The sequence below is a fragment of the Pelophylax lessonae genome (assembly GCF_965119305.1).
Source record: "Pelophylax lessonae genome assembly, chromosome: 7".
NCBI classification, from domain to species: Eukaryota; Metazoa; Chordata; class Amphibia; order Anura; family Ranidae; genus Pelophylax; species Pelophylax lessonae.
In genome coordinates, this window is record NC_138774.1 from 120234905 (window position 1) to 120258180 (window position 23276).

At 43.3% G+C, this 23276-nt stretch overlaps 1 protein-coding gene across 1 annotated transcript in view; it reads right to left on the reverse strand.

The window, feature by feature from the left end:
• Nucleotides 1-23276, reverse strand: part of GPC3 (glypican 3) — a 791583-nt gene that overhangs the window by 321505 nt on the left and 446802 nt on the right. The window contains exon 6 of the mRNA XM_082262873.1: nt 12347-12467. Coding sequence (XP_082118999.1) covers nt 12347-12467 — 121 coding nt within the window. The remainder of the gene's footprint in view (nt 1-12346; nt 12468-23276) is intronic.

Sequence of the window (23276 nt, forward strand, 5' to 3'; positions counted from 1 at the left end):
CTTGGCGGTATGAGATGTGCCCCAAAAATTGGAAAGGTGTATCTCACACGTACCGATACAGACTATCCCGCAATTTAATTGTTTTTACCCCAAGGGCGTAGATTGAATAGCGAAATAGAAAATATGATATCAAAAGGTGTATGTATCTCACAAGTACAGATCCAGACTAGGCCCCGATTACTATTTTTTGTACCCCCAAAGGCAGGATGAGGAGTAGGAGGAGGTCCGAACAGGAGGCAAACTGAAGCACCCTGCAATCCTCGGCGGTATGAGATGCGCCCCAAAAATTGGAAAGGTGTACCTCACACGTACCGATACAGACTATCCCGCAATTTTATTGTTTTTACCCCAAGGGTGTAGATTGAATAGCGGAATAGAAAATATGATATCAAAAGGTGTATGTATCTCACACGTACAGACCCAGACTAGGCCCAGATTACTATTTTTTGTACCCCCAAACGCAGGATGAGGAGTAGGAGGAGTTCAGAACAGGCAGGAGGCAGACTGAAGCACCCTGCAATCCTCGGCGGTATGAGATGCGCCCCAAAAATTGGAAAGGTGTATCTCACACGTACCGATACAGACTATCCCCCAATTTAATTGTTTTTACCCCAAGGGTGTAGATTGAATAGCGGAAAAGAAAATATGATATCAAAAGGTGTATGTATCTCACACGTACAGACCCAGACTAGGCCCAAATTACTATTTTTTGTACCCCCAAAGGCAGGATGAGGAGTAGGAGGAGTTCGGAACAGGCAGCAGGCACACTAAAGCACCCTGCAATCCTCGGCAGTATGAGATGCGCCCCAAAAATTGGAAAGGTGTATCTCACACGTACCGATACAGACTATCCCGCAATTTAATTGTTTTTACCCCAAGGGTGTAGATTGAATAGCGGAATAGAAAATATGATATAAAATTTTTCAATAGCACATGTGAACAGCAGTGTCTTATATCAGTCAGCTCTGCTGCAGGCTATGGAGGGAAAAAAAAAAGAAAATTCCCCTTTTAAGTTTGTAATTTTTAAATAGATTAGTACAGACTATGACAGAATTTAATTTTTTTAACCCAAAAGGGTGTATATTGAATAGTGGAATAGAAAAAAGTGTATAACTCTATATGGTCCTATATGGTGAATCTTAACAAGTCCTACTGTTTGTATGATGATCCCATGTTTCTATATGGCAATACCGTTTGTTTAGTTTGACGCCTTTAAACCTGTTGGCACTGCTGTATTTCAATGCTTGGAACATTGTGTATGTTACATGTGTCTTCATTTCTTGTATTTGTAAAAATCAATAAAAAACTATTGAAAGTAAAAAAGTGTATAAATTTTGAAATCACTCAATAATAGCACATGTGAACACAGCAGTGTATTATCACAGTCAGCAGCACTGAAGGACAAATGCTGCACACAACTGACTGATAAAAAATATTTTTTTCTCCCTCCTCCTCAGCGGGCAAAAAGATTGTGTTCACACCACCCCACACACAGCAAAATCGATGTGGACCACTGACCCTGCCTATCTCCAGCCTCGCCTTAAAATGATCGATAAGATCGGTCACTGCCGGCACTGCAAACCCCCCCCTCACATCAAAATCGATTGTAGAACACTGACCCTGCCTATCTCCAGCCTCGCCCTAAAATGCCCTAACAACTCGCCCTGCCTGCAGCACTCCGACCTGTCCCTGATTCTGAATTATTTTCGGACACAATATAATTTATGACTGTCTGTCCCTAATCAGCAGCCAGCACGTATGATGTGTGCTTTGTCCCTGTACTACAGCAGAATGACGCAGCGGCGCTCGGTCTCGAACTTATAAAGACTTGGTCACATGCTTCAGATGGCCAATCACAGCTACTAATACATTTGTAGGCATGGCTGGGATGGCTTAAGGCACACCAGTTAAACGCTTGTTGATTGGCTGTTGAAAGCCCGCCATTAAAAGCGCGCCAATACATACAAACACGGAAATAAAATGACCGAACACGGATTTTAAAGCCATGCAGACTAATTTGATGCAGTGTGTGGCGTATGGTCTTATCACTGACAGGCTGACCCCCCACCCCTTTAACCTCTGCAGCAATGCTGGCAGCACTCATACATCTATTTCCCAAAGACAACCTCTGGATATGACGCGGAGCAGGTTCACTTAACTTTTTTGGTCAAACATAGCGAGGCGTGTTCTGAGTGGAACCTGTCCTGTTAAACCGCTATATGGTCTTGGGCACCGGACTGCAGCTCAGTTTCAGGGTCTTGGCAATCTTCTTAAAGCCTAGGCCATCTTTATGTAGAGCAACAGTTTTTTTTTCAGATCCTCAGACAGTCCTTTGCCATGAGGTGCCATGTTGAGCTTCCAATGACCAGAAGCGCGATAACACAAACTTTAACACACCTGCTTCCCATTCACACCTGAGACCTTGTAACGCTAACAAGTCTCATGACACCGGTGAGGGGAAATGGCAAATTGGGCCCACTTTGGATATTTTCACTTAGGTGTACTCACTTTTGTTGCCAGCGGTTTAGACATTAATGGCTGTGTGTTGAGTTACTTTGAGGGGACAGCAAATTTACACTGTTATACAAGCTGTACACTCACTACTTTACATTGTAGCAAAGTGTAATTTCTTCAGTGTTGTCACATGAAAAGATATAAAAAAAAATATTTACAAAAATGTGAGGGGTGTACTCACTTTTGTGAGATACTGTACATGACCTTCTTTTAAAGAGGAAGTAAACCCTCCTCTGTAACTTGTACCTATAGGTAAGCCTATGATAAGGCTTACCTATAGGTACTGTAAATATCTCCTAAACATGTACCGTTTAGGAGATATTTACCTTACATGCAGCCAGTGACATCACTGGCGCCTGCGCTCTGAAGGAACGGCCGCTCGTGCCGTTCCTTCAGAGCTCCGTGCCGTGACCGTCGGCTCCCGCTCCGGCCAATCAGATGGTTGGATGCTGCGATCCCAGAAGACGGGCGACTAGACATGTCGCCCGTCATACAGGTGTGCGGACGGCACGGCGGGGGCTCGTTCTAAGGTAAGTATTTCATAATGAGCTAGTATGCGATGTGTTTCTCTTGCAGCTTGCAAAAAGAAAAAAAATTTTTGTTGGGGGGTTTACAACCTCTTTAAAGATGATAGTTGCCTTTCTGTATGGATCAGACACCAATTAATGTATAGATTAAGCCACTTTAGACCTACTTTGCCAAAACCTGGTATGTTCCTTGTTGTTTAATCCACGCAGATATCTGCTCTCATATTAAGTGATCTGCATTGGACAGGTGTATACCTGATATTTATCACCAGGCATATGGCACAGCTGGTATATGTATGGGTCAGTCAGATTTTGAAATCATCATGGCTGTCCAAATTTCCTACAGACTAGGCTACTAGAGAGCAGATGGACTGACCATCACAACCTATGTTTGAAATGGTTTCTATAAAATACCGGTATATATTATTCCTTGCAGCTTTGACAGCTCTTACTTTGCCTACTAGATAATCACTGCTAACCCAGTCTAAATGGCAAAAGCAAATAGAAAGTATCTGGCTATTGACAATAACTTCTCTACAGCCATGTAAAGCTAATACATGCCCTTGATTCATAAATGACATTTGGTTTTAACTGTGCAGATTTTTGTTAAAGCAGCCCCTAAGCTTCAAAGTAGTTCAAAAAGAAACTTCTGACAATAGAAATGTTTAATGAGCCAAACAAGCCCTGCAGACAGTGGACACATTTCTGAATGAGCTGGTGTTTAACTAGCTCTTTAGAGAGAAGGGAGACTAATCATTCACTATTGCTGTATCTACATCTGGTTTTCCGATGGCTGACACACCAGGCCTTTGTTATGTGCCACTCAATGAAGAGCAAAGGATTCCAAGTATAGTAAAATAACATGGGAAAATAGTGCAGTGTGCAAAGAAGCATTGTTTCTATGCAAAACCTTGAGCTTTTGTTGCAGTAAATGTACAGAAGCATGACAGCAAATGGACAGTGCAGACACTTTTTAGGGCCAATTCACATTGCAATTCAGAGTGGGAGGAGCGATTCACCGCTCTGACCACTCTGCGTTTCATTGCTGCCCTAGGGGGCAGTGTGGTGCGGGATTCCTTGCACTGCTACCTTTTTTTTTTTTTGTATGTACACTTAATTCACTGCAATGTCAGGCTGTGACATTGCAGTGTGATTCAGCCGATGCACTGCATTAAAATTCAGCATGTCTGTATTTTATCTCAGCATGCTGCAGCACAGTGCTAGGCTGTGTTGCAGTGTGAATGGGACACATAGGAAACAATTGTTTCCTGTGTGTCCCTGCGGTGACGGACATTTTACTGTAACACTCTCCTAGGTAGGTTGCAAGGATGTACAGTATACAGGTTAGAGTAGTTGCCAACATTTGAAAAAAATTTCCAGGGACACTTTGCAGCACAGCTATCAATTACTTACCACACCCACTTCCCTAAAACTCCGCCCACTCCACATAATTAATCTATGCCTACTTGTCATCAGATTATAGGGTCTACTCAATAAAGAGAGAATTACAGGAAATTGAAAAGGGAGGTGCGCATATAATGAATTATAACATAAGCGACACATGCTCATTGAAAACACTTTGGTTACATTTGCCCTCCCTTAAGGCTGAAATTGTAATTTAAAATGGTTCTTTCAATATATGCTTTTCCAAGTTTTAATGTATACCATTATTTTTGTAAGCGAAGCCTTGCACTCATAAATCCTATGTTTATTTTTGATGAAGAGTAGTAGGTTCAGAATACGTTTCCAATGGTGCTTGTAACCCTGTTGTTTAATTCCAGGAAGTGCCTCTGCCTATCTCTTACATTTTTCTCCTTTGAATGCTTCTACTTCAGAGATTGGCCCCCAAACCCATTCAAAATTAAAGGCTTTCTCACCTTCCACAGAATATGTTCATCCCCTGCAAGGGGGAAGTAGTGTCCAGCAGCACTTCCGTGTGACGGTCCTTGTCTGCTCTGCAACTGCAATTGACTGTGGCGGCCGGCGCCAGCGAGGCGCTGCTTAGAACGAGTGCCTTTAATTTAAAAATGGCACCAGGTGGCGCCATTATGTAAGTGCGCATTCGCCCGCCCGGCCAAGCTTGTACGGCATTCCCAAGCCCGGCAGGCGTCAGAACGGCGCATGCGCAGTTACGATGTCAGCCCACAACCATTTTTTTTACGGGCACCGGCTGCCCATAACGGGCATTTACGGATAGCCAGGACAAGTTAAATTACCCGGGACAGGGTCCTATTTTCCGGGACTGTCCCTGAAAAAATGGGACAGTTGGTAGGTATGGGTTAGTGTATTGTGGTCTCCTCCTTAACAAGAGGCTTTAGGTAAAACATAACAGCTTCCTGCTTAACAGGAAAACTACAATATTTAGCTAGGAAGTTGTGTGTGTTTCACAAGTGCTGCTGTTTCTGTATTGGCTCCTCTGTATCCATGCAACTTTGGAAGTTGCTAGATGAATAGGAGTGACTCATGCAAATCCGCAACATGAATATGGATGCCATTCCAGCCAATTACAGGCATAGAGGCCCCTGTGCATGCTGGACGGGGTATTTATATTCGGTGGGGCACACAGGAAGTGGTCTTGTCCTGGAGCGTCCAGCTGAGGAGGGGGTTCTGTGCCTTCCTCAGGACCTGCTGCCAAGTGGCCTTGGGAGGGAGCCTGAGAGTTCTAAAGAGTTGACTGTGGGGGAGCCGCCCCGGCAGATCTGCATGGAGTGTGCTCCTGGAAGATTGGAAGGAGGCTACTATGCGGCGGTCCAGAGACCTTGTGAGTACAAATTGTGAAGATCTTGGGGCCTGGTTCTCTGGCGACCCCCCTCTGTGCTAGGAAAGTCGGCTACTGGGTTAACAGAAAGGGGATACTGGCTAGTGTCCTGAAGAGCAACCGTCCATTACTCCTACAAAGGACTTGCTCAAGAGCGTACAGAGTATCACGCAGGAATTCCACAGTTCAGATAAAATGGAGCTCCAGGCTCCTTCATGAAAAAAAAAAAAATACTGTAGCTTTGACTTTTAATATTAGGACACTTACCTGTCCACAAATCCAGCAGTGTCTTCACCCAAGATGCAAGCTCAGCTAAGGGAAACTGCCAGTGAAGCTTTGCGGCTTCACAGCCAGTTCCCTACTGCACATGTGCTAAGCGCGCTGAGCTTTGATAATGGCCTGGTGGCGGGGGAAGAAGGAGGGGGAGCAAACTTCTGGCTGTGTTTGCCACAGCGAAGTTAGCTGGAAGTGGGAGCGGGTACCTGTCAGAACCAGGTGAGGCAAACAAGCAGAGCTTCACCTTTTGGGTTAACTCTGCTTTAAAGAAACTGTCCTCTTTGTAATTAGTTGAATTCAGAGTATTAGACTACATTCCCTTCCCTATCCATGTTCTACAATAAAATACCAAAGAAAATACTGTGTGCCTGGCTGCAAGAGTTGAAATAGGAAAAGCTTTGGAACCTATATCTAGCAGCTGCTACTGGGGAAGCACTACATTACTATGTAGTTACTACATTACTGCATAGTTTCCTTTTTAAAGGGCCAATTCACACCATCATAGCTTTCCATCATTTAGAAAATAAAAACTATATAAAAACATTTAATGCATGAAAAATGATTCCTGTATTACTGTGGCTTTCCAGGCACATAGTTGGCTTTTAGGCATGCGGTCTCTTATTGAAACCTAGAACAAGTTGTCTGTTGAGGGTGTAAGGAATCAGAGGGGTGAACAGTCAGCTCAGAGACAGTTCAGTAAAAGGAAAAGGTGTTTTTATTCAGCTTTAGAGCAAAACAGAAAAAAACAACAGGCTTGTCTAGAAATATAGTTGTACAGACTGTTACAGTTCGAGTTCTGCAGTGGCCAGGCTTACAGGCACTAGTTCACAGGACTAATTAGAGCTTTAGTCTCTCATACGGTTTTGTCTCACCCAGCAGTTCATAGTCCAGCAATGGAGCTTTTCTCACAGCATGCAGATGTCTCTCTCGCTCCTAGCATAAGGCCCCTTTTACACATACGGTCCGTTCAGTTCATCAGTTCAGTCACGTCAAAATGTATCAGTTTTTCATCCATTTTTCATCCATTTTTCATCTGTTTTTTTTGTCCTTTTTCATCCGTTTTTCGTCCTTTTTTATCCATTTTTCATCCGTCTTTTTACATCCACTACCAATGCAAAAACGGATGAAAAACGGACCGTTTGTCTGTTTATATCCGTTTTTCGTCCGATCCATTTTTTTGACGGATGAAAAATAGGGCATTCATCTGTTCCAAAAAACGGACATTGACGGAAGCGGATGAAAATGGATGTTAACGGATGATCATCCGTTGTCATTCGTTTTTACATAGAGATGCACTGATGTCCGTTTTTCATCCGTCAACAGATGGATGAAAAACGGACAAACGGACCGTATGTGTGAAAGGGGTCTAAAGCTCCATTGACACTTTCAGACCAGCTGATTAATAAGTAGGTCTGAAAGGAAAGTACCTGCCCTCCTTCAATTAACCCTTTTCTAACCCTGCCACTGGCTGACTCTCTACATATTCCTACCCCCCCCCCCCCTTCCCTACCTTCCCTGGTCTATGTATCCCTACAAAGTTGAAGTCCTGTAGGGCAAGGAACCATTGGGTGATTCTGGAGTTCTTATCTTTATTTTGGGCCATCCATGTAAGGGGCACATGGTCTGACACTAGCTTAAAGGGTCGGCCCAACAGGTAGTAGCAGAGTGTCTCCAGAGCACATTTCATTGCCAGACACTCCCGTTCCACAATGGAATAATCCTTCTCAGCCGGTGAGAGCTTCCAGCTCAAGTACAAAATGGGGTGCTCATCTCCCCCAACCATTTGGGACAGGACTGCACCCACACCCAACTTTGAAGCATATGTTTGTACCAGGAACTCTTTTTGGAAGTCTGGGGCTACTAGTACTGGTTCCTGGCACAATGCTTGCTTCAAACTGCAGAACGCTAATTCTGCTTCAGCACTAGACTGAATAATAGTCAAATCCCTTCCTTTTGTAAGATCTGTTAGAGGCACTGCTAGGCTGGCAAAGTTTGCCAACAAACCTTCTGTAATACCCCACAATGCCAAGGAAGGAACACACGTGTTTTTTGTGAGTGGACGGGGCCACTTCTGGATGGCCTCCACTTTGTTCAGTTGGGGTTTAATCACCCCTCTGCCTACCACAGACCCCAAATGGCGGGCCTCCTCCAAGCCAAGCTTACTTTTTTCTGGGTTCACCGTGAACTCTGCCTTTCAGAGTGCATCCAACATGGACTGTACTTTCTGCAAATGACTCTCGCAGTACTTTCTAAAGATGACGATGTCATCAAGGTAGGCTCCTTAGAATTCCTTATGAGGACTCAGAACAAAGTCCATGGCCCTCTGGAAGATAGCTGGGGCCCCATGCAAACCAAAACCCGTACTGCCATAAGCTCTCAGGGGAAAGTGGAATCTGCCAATATCCCTTGGACAAGTCAAGCCTGGTAATTTACCGAGACGGTCCTAATCTCTCGTTTAACTCATCCACCTGGGGCATGGGATATGCGTCTGGCTTGGAGACTTCATTTAACTTGCGAACATCATTGCAGAACCGCCAGGTTCCATTCGGCTTGGGCACAAGCACTATGGGACTGGACCAGCTACTTGAACACTCCTCAATGATACCAAGGTCCAACATACTCTTTAGCTGAGCCGAGACAATATTCCAGTGAGCTTCGGGTATGCGGTAAGATTTGGGGGTTTTCCCGAACGCCAGGGTCTGTGATGACATTATGTTCAATTACCGAGGTTAAGCCCAGCAGGTTTGAAAAAATTTCTTGATTCCTTTGCAAAAACTCCCAGGACTCCTGTTTTTGAGAAGGGGAGTGAGCCTCTGCAATCCCTACCTTCCTAATCTGAGTGTCAGGATCTTCCTGGACCTTCAGACTGACTGTCAAAACCTCTCTATCTTTCCAGGGTTTGATCATGTTGACATGGTAGATCTGGCAGGGTTTACGTTTGGTGGGCTGATGGACTTTATAATTAACTTTCCCCATCCTCTTAACTATCTCAAAGGGTCCTTGCCACTTGGCAAGAAATGTACTCTCTATGGTAGGCACTTATACTAGCAGCCGATCCCCAGGTTTAAACTCCCTAACCAGGGCGGATCGGTTGTACACACTACTCTGGGCATTTTGCGCTGCCTTCAAATGTTCCCTAACTATGGGCATAACTTTGGTTATTCTATCCTGCAGTTGTGAAATGTGTTCCACCATATTCACTATATCCAGTAGTCCACGGGAGTGTCTCCCATAAACCAACCCAAGGGGGGAGAATCCCGTGTAGGCCTGGGGTACCTCTCTTTTGGCAAACAAGGGAGGCAACAAATAATCCCAATCAAGACCATCCTCCCCAACTGCTTTTTTTTAGCATCCCCTTTAGGGTTTTGTTGAACCGCTCCACTAACCCATCAGTTTGTGGATGATACACCGAAGTCCGCAAGTGTTTGATCTTAAACAGTTTACAGAGCTCCTTCATTACTTTTGATATAAATGGGGTACCTTAATCCATCAAGATCTCGGATGGGAGCCCTGTTCTCATGAACATCTGAGACAACTCCAGTGTGATTACCTTGGGCGAGCAATTTCTTAAAAGGCACCCCTTCCGGATACCTGGTGCATACCCCGTATGCCCTTAGGAGGCACCACTGCATCCCCCTTAGGAGGCACCACTGCTTCGCCCTCAGGAAGCACTGCTACATACCCCTTAGGAGGCACCACTGCTTAACCCATTACTATAATAAAATCAATAGACAAACACTGCACACAATCAGCAAACCTGTGAGGACAGCAAATACAGGAGCCCCCCATTGCTTATTCTGGAAGGTGCAAGCCCGATGGCTGTCATTCTTATCCCTGCTTTACTACTGTGTCCTGACCCCTGATAGATGCACTAATTTCAAGCTCAATGCCTGAACATATAGAGAAGGATAAAAATAGCAGTTCTGGAGGGTGTACCTTTCAGAGCAAGTTAGCAACGACCTATGCCATACTTTTATACAAAAGGGTCCCTTTTAACTCCACCCAGAACTATTATTTTAATCAGGCTGAAACACTCACCTGATTTTTATATCTTGAGAAATTTGATGGCAATATATTTGTAAATGAGTTTCTAGAATCTCCATTCTGCAGTGGACATCACAAGTCAGTATTATTGATGTTTGATGTAGTTGATATTTATAGAGAACACAGCAGAAGGTGTTGACCTTACCATAGACATGCACAGCTTTCTCTCCAGAAAAACAGCAACCAGGGGAGAGATCTGTCAGTCTTCTCTAGCATTGGAATCTCCACTGTTTGTGTAATTCGCCAAGGTTTAGAAGTAACACACAAGCCATTAGCACCCTCTCGTTGAAGGGCAGGAAAGATTTTGGTTACATAGATATTCTAGATGTGTGGTAAGAAACATATTCTAGTAGGCAATGAATTTTACTGGGAAAAGGTGCCACAAAAAAGAATATGAAAGCCAAGAATAAAGCTGGTCAAAAGCATTTGATGTAGCTTGGACTTTAGGTAATCTGATAACCAAAATGCCTTTCTTCCCTCCTTACTACAATGACATTGACATGTTCGCTTATAAGAAACAGCCCCTAGCCTTTTCCAAATTCAGATCAACTGTGCCTTCTTCTATGAAACAATGTGGTCAAATGCCAGCAAACATTCCTGACCCTAAATGATTAAAGTGGCCTTGTCAAAATAAATTATCATTTTTCACTAACCTAGAAATTAAAAAAAAAAAAAAACACCATGTTTGCTGTTTGCCTAAGAATGCTAATGTTTTACATGATTTTCATCAGTGGCCACAATCTTCTTTTTTAGTTTATTAACTGATGTTGACTAAGATGAAATGATGAGCACATCTCAGAGGCAGCAATGCTTGCAACAAATGATGATGGTAGAAAACAAAAAAAACTCTACAATGTGTCTGCCCAATTTTTTTTAACCACTTAAGCCCCAAAGATTTTACCCCCTTCCTGACCAGGGGGTATATTGCGATTCGGCACTGCATGACTTTAACGGACAATTGCGCGGTCGTGCGACGCTGTACCTAAACGAATTTGACATCCTTTTTTTCCCACAAACAGAGCTTTCTTTTGGTGGTATTTGATCACCTGTGCAATTTTTTGATCATGCGCTATAAACAAAAAAAGAGCGTCAATTTTGCAAAAATAACAATATTTTTCATATTTTTTTATATGAAATTCCCCAAAAAAATGAAAAAAATCAAAATTTTTTAACATTTTCGGCCTTTTTGTTTTATGCTACATATGTTTGTTAAAAAAAAAAAAATCGCAAAAAGCGTATTTTTATTGGTTTGCGCAAAAGTTATGGCGTTTACTAACAAAGGGAAAGATTTTTGTCATTTTTGTTGTTTTTTTTTTAACGCGTAATGGCGGCGACCTGCGATTTTTATTTGCGGTACTGCGACATTGGGCGGACAGATCGGACCCTTGACTGACATTTTTGACACTTTTGGGGTTACCAGTGACATTACTGCAGTAATCAGTGCTATACATATGCACTGTTACTGTAAAATGACACTGGTAGTGAAGGGGTTAACTTTATTTGAGAGGGAGGGGCTGTGTGTGTCCCTAGGGGCGTGATTCTAACTGTGATTGGCTGTGGCTTGAGATGTAGGAACAATGATCAACGGTCCTACATAGTAGAACCGTATGATCACTGTTTCTACACAGGGGAGAATGACAGGCGTCTTGTTTACACTAGCCGCCTGCCTTTCTCCCGCTGTCACGGACAATCGTGAGTGAGCGGCGGACATCGGGTCCGCCGCTCACACGCGCGGGGGGGTCCGTGACCGCGTGGGAGAGCCCCTCCGGCGGAGCGCGCTTGCTCCCCAGAGCCTCACAGGCTAGTGATGTACCAGTACGTCACTTTGCCTGTGAGGGGCTGACCGCCGCAGTATATGTACTTGCGGCGGTCGGCAAGTGGTTAATGAGATTACTACATAAACAAGCACTAACATATCCCTCAAATATGCATGGGCCCAGAAAGATCATCCAGGAAAAAAAACCCAACCTGGCTTAATTTAAAATTTCCACATATAATAAAATGTATTTCCATACTTCAAGGACTGGTATAAGGCCAGCTGAATGTTACACAAGTTTGTGACAAAAAGAAAGCAGTCCAATAAAAACAGAAAACAATCCTCCATCTCCGGGAATTCTCTTAAACATGCATACAAGTAAAAATAACGAATGACTTTGAATTTCTAATCTGACACCGTATTTACTGTTTAATATTCAGTTAAGCAGCGGCGTGTTTTTCTTTCACCTACCTGATTGACGTGATTCAATTTATCAATGATCTGGTTAATTACGGGTTCTGTACTCCTGGCTTTTCCTTCTTGGTTGCTTGTTTGAACCTTTAAGCCATTTTTCACTGTGTAAGGATTGAACCTGAAAGAATATTGACAGATCACAAAGATGTTAGGATTGATCTGCTTAATGCTGCCAGCTAAGGAAATTCCACAAGCAAAGTTAAAGAAAAAAAACATTCCTGTAGCATTAGAATCTCAACTGTTTCTCCACTGAGACCATGCCACTTTTGTGTTAGGTTTCAAAAGCTGTAACACAGAAATTTTAAGGCATTAACACATGCAGGCACAGTATGACCAAGCCCAGGTATCTATGTCTGCCAGCGCATCTTTAAGCATTAACTGTCAATGCTTGTTTGCAGTTAAGCTCCTAGGGGGCTGGGATAAGGCTTCTGCAAACACTTCCAAGTCTTTGCTTGTAAGGGGGAAACAACAATTGTCAGGCAAGGTCTTCTAGTCTGTCTGATTACTATTCCTCTGTAATATCTCAGCTGAGCATATAGCTCAAAGCCATCAGAAAGTGTCCCAAAAATGGCTGAATAACAATCTAATGCTTACGGGAACTTTTTAGGTATGATAGGGAATTGCACTCAGGTGTGCAGGCGTAAAAACATATACAGGTGTAGCACCCTCCTAGATAGGTGCTAGAAAGTGAGTATAGTTTTCGGCTCTGTCTGCCTATCAGAGGAGCAGCAGGTAAATTCTGTATTGCACTCTGCTTAACAGGGAGCAGGATCTGTGAGTTAGGTCTGCTCAGTGTGCAAAATGTGTGTGATTCATATGGCCTGAGGGAGTGTCCCCACTGTGCCCAATGGGGAGGCACATTGGACAGTGGAGGAAACCTGGCCAATGACATACAGGCTTTGTTACAGCCCCAGGGATTGGCACAGACAGTTGTCTCAGTGCATTGTGGGGTGGAGTATATAAAACCAGGGGCACATGTGGTAGAGGTCTTTGGCGGGAAGCAGAGTCCCAGAAGGAGGGTGGTGGCTGCCTCCTCTTCTGAAGTGGATGATGATGATGATGACGATGATCAGCAGTGTGGAGCCGAAACCAAAGAGGTCCAGGAGAGCTGACTGAGGAGTTAGGGCACTGCGAGAATCTGGAAAGCAGTATCGTGAGTACAGAGCATCTTGCCCAGGGAGGGGACCACTCTGGGGAGTGCAGTCAGTGGAGGGGTGTTGGCTGGTACAGAGAAAGAGGGTGCTAGTTGAGTGCCCTGAAGAGAAATACAAAAAGGAACATTTACCTCATATTCATCTAGTGGCTTATTATCTTATTTTAAGACACAGGCTGGAGGAGGTGTGACAGCCTGTGACTGGCAGAAATCTGCCCACACCATGCTATTGCCAAAAAATAATAAAGATTTGATTTTAAATATATATTTGTATGGCAATTTAAAACAGTTTATTAGGTTTACTTATTTTTACTCTATATTCCAAAGGCTGTTTTTTTTTTTTTTTTTCACTTTGAACATGTGACCAGCAGCAGAGGGCTAAAAGCTCCTCCTGCTTATGTTTGCCTGCAGACAGGCTGGGAAAGAGCTGGGTCACATGACAGTTGTGTATTGATTAGGAAAATGTATTTTGTTTTAATAATTACAGTGCCATCATCCACATACAGAAAGGGAAGAGATCATGTAAATTAAACAGTGTGTGTTTAATATCACTAAAGGTATTGCAGAATTTTAAGTAGGGAACAAAAAAAAAAGGAAATTGACATATCCAGGTGTGTTATTTTTTCTGTCTCTAAATGCTCATTGCTTCTCTAAACATAGTCACTTCCAAACAGGTAAAATTGGCAACTGAGGCAGTACTTAGGAGAACTGCTCCCAAATAGTGTCATAATACAGCACATAAAAAAGCATAGGTTTGGATGTTTTTACAGATTGTCATAAATCTTTTTAACAACACAGCATCACATCGTTACAGGGAAAAGTTCATTTATAGATGTGTATCTTCTTAACAATATAATGTTCAAAGCTAGTTAAGAATCTGCAAAAGCATTTTAGCAATACAGTGTCAAGAGAGGACAAATGCCCACTTGCCAACCGGGCCAATTCTGACATTTGCTCGCCCCCTCTGGAAATGGCGACAAACTACAGTACTTCAAAATCTCCATAGACAATGCTTTAAAAATGTTTACAGGTTACCAGTTTAGAGTTACAGAGAAGGTCCTGGGCTAGAATTATTGCTCTCACTCTAACGTTCACTGCGATACCTCACATGCACAGTGCATTCCAAGCCCTGATTGGCTAAAGCAATGCACCTGACCGCTGGTCAGGTGCAGGGCTTTGTCCAATCAGGACACATTGTATAGCTGTTTGTTAAGATGCGGACCGGGAAGCCGGTGTTCCGTGAGAATTACCTACCCTGTGAGAATTACCTACCCCTCGTCACTTCCGGCCAGAAGCATCTGAGCAGCGCAGCAGTGCGCATGCTCAGAGCGCCGGATACCTAATGGCAGAACAGAGGAGCTTACTAGTGCGCATGCGCACTAGTATAAAACGATCACGGTGTACCGTGAAAAAAACCTACCGACGCGGCACTTACCTAAAACAGCTGTGCTGACATACGAGTCATCCCCGCACCTGTCCCGGTCACTTCCCTGCTCTCGGCAAGTAAATATAAAAGCGGCTTACGGCTCAGTGATTTATGTTTTCATACAGCCGCCGCCGCTTTTATATTTACTATCCGAGAGCAGGGAAGTGACCGGGACAGGAGCGGAGATCACTCGTATTTCAGCACAGCTGTTTTAATGTACCCGCTGCATTACATACAGTGCGGAGTACCGGAAGTGACGAGGGGTAGGTTTTTCTCACGGGTAGGTAATTCTCACGGAACACCGGCCATCATATCCTTACAATGGATGAGTCATCAGCTGTCAGTGGGCTTCCCTAAAACAAACATTACCGTCAATACAAAAATGCGAAAAAAGAAAAAAACGACCAAAAAAAAAAAAAAGCTCCCCGCCAACTGTCTGCTCGTCTGACAGTTCTTAACTAGGTAAGGGGCGGAGCCACCTGGCGACATCACCTGGCAGGTTCTATAGACGGCACAGATGTGCCTCTTTACAGACAGACTAAGGGGACCCCCCAGGCACTATATTTAAAGGAATTTTTTCGTTTTTATTGTTTCCCTTTAACCACTTCTGGACCGGAAGGATTTGCCTCCTTAATGACCAGGCCATTTTTTACGATTCGGCACTGCGTTACTTTAACAGACAATTGCTGTCCTTTTTTAGAATTTCTTGTGGTGGTATTGGATCACCTCTGTGATTTGTATTTTTTGCGCTAAAACAAAAAAAAAAAAAAAAGCGCCAATTCTGAAAAAAAAAAACAATATTTTTCACATTCTGCTATATAACATTCCGAAAAAAAAAATTCAAATTAAAATTTTTTAACATTTTAGGCCAATTTGTTTTCTGCTACATATTTATGGTAAAAAAAAAAAAAAATTGCAATAAGCGTATTTTGATTGGTTTGCTCAAAAGTTATCACGTCTATGTACAGGAAAGATTTGAGTCATTTTTATTGTTTTATTTTTTTTCTAGTAATGGCGATCTGCCATTTTTAGCGGGACTGCGACAGACAGATTGAACCCCTAAATGACATTTTTGACACTTTTGGGGGGACCAGTGACATTACTACAGTAATCAATTCTAAGAATATGCACTGTTACTGTAATAATGACACTGGCAGGGAAGGGGTTAACACAGTGGGTGATGAAGGGGTTAAATGTAAGCCTAGGGGGAGGGTTTCGAACTGGATGGGAGTTGGACTTTTGAAATGATCATAGAGACCTGTGATCCTATATAGAAGGTCACAGGCGCTCTGTGATCATTCCAGAGAGAAGAACAGTCCACTGTGTTTACAATAGCTAACTGTTCTTCTCTCTCAGAGGGGAGGGATCGCGGATGCCCAGCGGCACGCGCACGCTCCCTAGCTGCAGGTGCGCGACCGGCATAGGGCTGCGTCGGTTCGCGCAGGAGAGCCAGCCTGCCGCGGTATATTTGCAGCGGGCGGTCTGGAAGAGGTCAAGCATCATTAAAATCACTGCTCTTTTAAAAAAATTATTTTGCATTGATACATGTCCCCCAGGGCACCCATACCCCTTTTATGGCCAATAGCTTACATATAAGCCTTCAAAATGGGGACTTTTGATTTTTTAAATTCTGATCCAATAGACTTTAATAGGGTTCGCGGTTCGGGTTTGAAGTTTTTTTCAATGTTCGGGAGTTCGGGTGTGAACTGAACCGGGGATTATTCAGCCAATCACTAGTCCCTAGCTGTGAGGCCTTAGACTGTCCATTATTCAAAGATGCTTTGAAAGAGAAGATTGCCCTCTAATAGCAAAGTACTAATCGTTTTGGAGTATCCAATGCCCTAACCCCTTTCCTGTCAAAGTTTATTCAAGCAATAAATCTTAAAAAGACATCCCTTAGACTGTGTTATTGGAGCTGGTGTGCATGGACTAGTGGTAGACAGCTTCTGTATGTTTAGGGAAGAACATATTCACCATTTGTGGACTGCAGATGGGTGGCCTGCACAGGAAGAGCGATGTATCTATACAGTGCTGCCAGGTTTAGGGCGCACGCATGAGCAACCACCTGCCGGCTTCTGCTAGTATTGTACACAGTAGGAGTCTGTCAGCATGTCCCTGCCAATGATTCATGACCAGGACTTTCTGATTGACTGTGTGCAATCACAGCCCAGAGCCCTGTGCTGACAATCAGCACAGGGCTCTGTACAGAGGTAGAAATCTCTCTCTTTCTTATCTCTGCAAAGCAGGAATACAAAACAAAGATGTGTAGTAAAAATTAGCACACATTACACATTTTGGGCACACATTTGTAGCACTGTCCCCTTGAGGACTGCTGGATAATACGCTCTCGGGTCCCCCTGGGTTACCGTCAGCAACACTGGCATTCACAGATTAAAACTTCACTTCTTGGCTCAGTCAATCATCAGTCCAGGGGTATGTAGTTTTTTTGGTGTTTTATTTTAAATAGGGATGGGAGAAGGGAATAGTGGGATACTCCAAATTAACTATTCACAAGTTGCGAGGACTCCTATCTGATGATGCAGCCAGGTTGCTGATCCACCTTATCACTTAGGTAGATCTGGGTTTAAGTCTCTTGCCAGAAGACTTGAACTACATTAATCTTCAGGACACTCTCCTCAGTATCCCCTTTCTGGACTGCTTACACCTAGCCGACTATTTTTTTGGGGTGGCCCCCCTCAGGTCAGGCCCCTTGACACGATCCCCTGTACTCATGATACTGTTTTTCTAGGTTCTCCAGTGTCTCCAAACTCAGTCATTTCCTGGACCTCAGGGTTCAGCTCTGTTCCTCTGGCCCTCAGGATGACCTCCCAAGGCCACGTCCCACTGTTACAAAGGAGTAGGCAGCCGCCACCCTTCCCTTTCAGGACTCTGCTCTCCAGCCAAAGACCCTTCAGCACATGTGCTCATGGCTTTTATACAGTATCCCATAATACACCGAGACAGCCTGTCTCTGCCAATCACCGGGACTGTATCAAAGCCTGTACACCCATTGGTCAGGTTTCCCACTGTCCAACATGCCTCCCTATTGGACCAGTGTGAAACACTCCTCTAGACCCAATGAATCACACACTGAGCACACTGAGCAGACCTAACTCACAGATCCTGTTCTCTGGTAGGCAGAAAGCAATATAGATTTCCCTGCTGCTCCTCTGATAGGCAGACAGAGCCAAAAACTATACTCTCTCACTAGCACCTACCTAGGAGGGTGCTACACATTTAACCCCTTGATCGCACTAGATGTTAACCCCTTCACAGCCAGTGTCATTAGTACAGTGACTGTATATTATTAGCACTGACCACTGTATCAGTGTCACTGGTGAGTCCCTCAGTTCCCCCCAGCGTCAGTTATTTTTCGATTGCCTGCTGCACTATCGCAGTCTCATTATAAGCCACCGCCATTAGTAGTATATAGAAAAAAAAATTCTAATATACACTATATTACCAAAAGTAATGGGACGCTTGCCTTTACACACACATGTACTTTATTGGCATCACAGTCTTAGCTCATAGTGTTCAATATAGTTTTGACCCACCATTTGCAGCTATAAAAGCTTCAACTCTTCTGGTAAGGCTGATCACGAGATTTAGGAGTGTGTCTATGGGAACGTTTGACCATTCTTCCAGAAGTGCATTAGTGAGGTCAGGCACCGATGTTGGACAAGAAGGCCTGGCTCGCAGTCTCCGCTCGAATTCATCCCAAAGGTGTTCTGTCAGGTTGAGATCAGGACTCTGTGCAGGCCAGTCAAGTTCCTCCACCCCAAACTCGCTCATCTCTGTCTTTATGGACCTTGTTTGTGCACTGGCGCGCAGTCATGTTTGAACAGGAAGGGGCCATCGCCAAACTGTTCTCACAATGTTGGGAGCATAATGTTGTCCAAAATGACTTGGTATGCTAACGTCTTAAAAATTCCCTTCACTGGAACTAAGGGGCCAAGCCTGACCTCTGAAAAACAACCCCGCACCATAATCCCCTCTCCACCAAAGGATTTGGACCAGTGCACAAAGCAAACACTGCTCACCTGCACCTAGCCTCAAAGTTAGAATAAGTAAAATGACAGCTGTGCCTGTGTTTAGAAAACTACTCCTGAGAACGCTTCCTTTTTCTTACTCCCATGGTTCTTATAACTACCAATACTGTATCACTATCAAATTCCCCCTTGACCCTTATCAGCGCCAATATTGGCCAATTTCTCTTTAAAGAGGAAGTAAACCCTCCTCTGACACTTTTACCTATAGGTAAGCCTATGATAAGGCTTACCTATAGGTACTGTAAATATCTCCTAAACATGTACCGTTTAGGAGATATTTACCTTACATGCAGCCAGTGACGTCACTGGCGCATGCGCTCTGAAGGAACGGCCGCTGGTGCCGTATCTTCAGAGCCCCGTGCCGTGACTGTCGGCGCATGCGCGGGAGTGACGTCACCGCGGCTCCGGCCAATCCCGATCCCGGAAGACGGGCGACTGGACATGTCGCCCGTCATACAGGTAAGCGGGCGGCACGGCGGGGGCTCGTTCTAAGGTAAGTATTGCATAATGAGCTAGTATGCGATGCATACTAGCTCATTATGTGTTTCTCTTACAGGTTGCAAAAAAAAAAAAGTTGTATGGGTTTACAACCTCTTTAAACAAGTTCTCAGCAGCACTGTCCAATTCCCCCTTGAATAAAATTAACAACAGCATTACCCAAGCCTCCCTCGGTCACCGCTCCCCCCAACATTTTTGCCTACTCTATTCTCCCCTTACCCAAAAGTCAATTGTAATTTGGATTCCTCTTTCATCATTCATGGTCCATGATCAGTCCTTGCTCTGCCTCGTCTTCAAGTAATCTCCGGTCAGCTCACACTGTGCCTCTTCTAGTCGATGCTCAGTTGATGTCCTGCCTCATCTTCCAGTAGCCTGTGATCAGCACCCATCCTGCCTTTTCTCACAGTGGTCTATGATTAGCCCGTCTGGCCTGTTCTCTCTCTCATGTCTATGATCGGCTCCCACTCTGCCTCCTCTAGCAGTCTCCCCCTAGATGGTGCACTTGAACAAAAATTAAGGGTCTAGATAAAATATGGTCTTATTAGGCAGTAGAACATGCCACTGTGTTGTGCATCATTGCAAGTTACAAATATAAACAACGGATTCATTTCAAACATACATTAAGGCTCGGTTCACACTGCAGTGACCTCTAAGTCTCCTCATAAGGGGCGACTTCTAGCGCGACTTCAGCGCGACTTTGCGCAACTTCAGCGCGACTTAGCGCAACTTTTTTTACGCGACTTATATGATAGGCAACTTTGTACGACTTTGTATTTGGCAAATCAGAATATGATGTGTTGTGACCTAATTTCCCTTTCCTAATTTTTTTTACTGGCATTTATCGGGCATTTTGTGGGCGTCTTTGGAGGCAGGCATGTCTTTAGTGTCTGGGGGGTCTAAAAAGTGTACCTGTGAAGTTTCATCTCTTTAGCATATCCAGAACCAGAAAAAAAAGAGCATTTTTCTTATAATTTTTATGAGCACAGGAATATGGCTTCTCTCCACCTGCCCGTTTTTCTTGCAGGCATTTATCGGGCATTTTTGGAGGCAGGCATGACTTTTTTTGGATTTAGTGACTGGGGGGTCTAAAAAGTGTACCTGTGAAGTTATAGGCAACACCAATATATTTTACTAATTAGATATAAATTGAGAAAAAAAATATGTTAACTTTAGAGATAATTCACTGATGGATATAATTTGAGAGGAAATTGTAACTTTAGAGACGTATCATTTGCTTACAAACTATGCAGTGAACATCACCACACACAGTGAACAGGAGCAATTTATTTTTCTAGTCTGAATCTTTTGCAAATCAGGCAAGCACCTTGCCCTAGGTTATCTCTACCCTAAGCCCATCGAGGCCTCTCCATTCCATAACTCATTGTCCCCCTTTCTTTCATTCACTCACACAGGCATATCGAGTTACTCTTTATGTTTAACACTCAACATCTTTGAGATGTTTCAAGTTCCTTCTCAGAAGGTTATTCCACACCCTGACTTCTGTTGCATGAAAAGTGCATCAGTCATTGCAAACCTTCCAGGACAATGACTTGTTCTAAGAGTGCCACCCAGTGGCACTGGTCAGTAGTAGCAGAGATTAAAGATTCTATTTAGAACATACAATAGATGTGAATTTTTCTTTTTTTTTTTTACTGCTTATGCATAAGTCCTAAAGCTTTTTTTAGTACCATTATTTGAAGCTTCATTTCCCATTTCCTTGTTACACAATCCTGTTTCTAAATCCAAACAGTAATTTATGAGGATTCATTACTATATTTAAACAAATAAAGTAATTCATTATCAGGGAAATCATGAAGGGGGTATTCCATTATTACAGGGACCTAATTTCTCCTGTTGCTGTCAGGACACTACTGTGGTAAATAAATGTCCTTCATTCATGTAGATGGCATATTATCTGTAAGTGCACTGGTGTGCATGCATATATATGCTTATGAGGGTGTGTGAGGGTGCTATAGTTTATGCAGGTGCCTTCATGCATGTACCAGGGAGTGTAAATGTGTGGATGCATGCTTGTGTGCACATGTGAGGGTGCTAGTGTCTGCATAGGCATGTGTTTGTGTGCGCAAGTGTACTTGTATGCGTGTGTGAGAATGGTAGTGCTAGTTAGGGTCCAAGCATGTGTGCAAGGAAAGGGGTCTTTTATATGTGTGGATCTGTGCACGTACATGCATGTATGTATGCTTGCATGAATATCTAACAAAAATGTTTTCAGTTCAATATGTGTATTGCTTTAAACAAGTTACACAGATAAAACAATCCACACTGTGTGTAAAAGAGGAAAACAGAAGTACTGTAATCAACATTTTGTCAATTATGTGTCCAAGAAACACAATGCAAGAAGGAGTAAAGATATGGTGTCATTATTTTAGCACACCCTGGGCCATAAAGAAAGAAATCAAAGTCAGTACAAAATATCTCAATGCTATATACCACATGCATATGGACCAGATAGACCAAAAAGTCTACAGGCAAATGGCTGTTCATGGAGAAAATGAAAGGAAAAGAAGCAGAAAAAAAAGGTAGAGGAAAGCGAGACAAAGGAGGGAGAGGGTAGGAAAAGAGTCCTGGCACAGGGGTCCTCTCACATCACAGGGGCAGTAATAAAAGCAAGGGGGTCAAACGTCACACAAGAGGTTAGGATGATGATAGGCAACCGAGGAGTCCCAGCTCTTACTACATTTTTTGTGGTTGTTGGTAAGGGTACTAGCAATTGTTTATTGATGTAAAGGCCATAAAGCCTGGTTTCAATTTTGGAAAAACAGATAAAGCTTTAGCGATTGTTAATTTGGAAGCATACATAATGTGTCAATTTAAATTGAGTTTTAGTAAGATTGGGAGGTTTAAAGTGTAGAAGGGTAAATCATGGATTTCTAGACAGACGAACCCTAAATAATTTGTAGAAGAGGGCAAACACTTTGGACCAAAATAAACCTAGCATCAGGTAGGTCCACAATATATGGAGGATATTGCATGTTATTTGGCAACCCCTAAAGCATTAACCCAAAAATCCAGGGATAACAAACAACATTTCTTGACTACCCTTTATGAAATGATAGTACTCCTTTATGTTGTTTAGACCTCTCTAAATATGGTGAATCATTGTTGTTACTATATGGTCCCTATGATGCTACTGATGTAAACAGCAAGGAAAGAAGCTGAGAAAATACAAATGCCAAGAATGGGATAATAAGGTTGATTTACTAAAGGTAAATACTGTAGACTGTGCTCTTTGCAAGTGCAGTTGCACTTATTTTCCCTAGAGCTTAGTGAATGTGGTGAAGCCAGGGTTTTTTTTTTTTATTTCATCCACTGACACCAATCCTGGGGTTGTTATTATTTACACTGACACCATTGCTGAGGGTTAATGTTGCATCGACTGACAACAATGTTGCGGGTTATTACTGTGTCCACTGACACCAAAGTTAATATTTTTTCTACTGACACCATTGTTGGGGGTTATTCTTGTGTCCTCTAACACCAATGTTGAGGGTTATTTTTGCACTCACTGACACCAGTTTTGAGGGTCGTTTTTGTGTCCACTCATACCAATGCTGGGAGTTATTATTGTGTCCACTAACACCAATTTTATGGTTAATATTGCACTCATTGACATCACTGGAGGGAGTTATTAATGTATCCCCTGACACCAATGATGAGGGAACTATTATGTCCACCGATACCAATACTAGCAGTTATTGTATTTAGACTTCTTCAGTGTGCATTACAATAAGCAAAATGCAGTAGAACTGAAATTTCTGAGCATTGAAATGAGGTATAGAA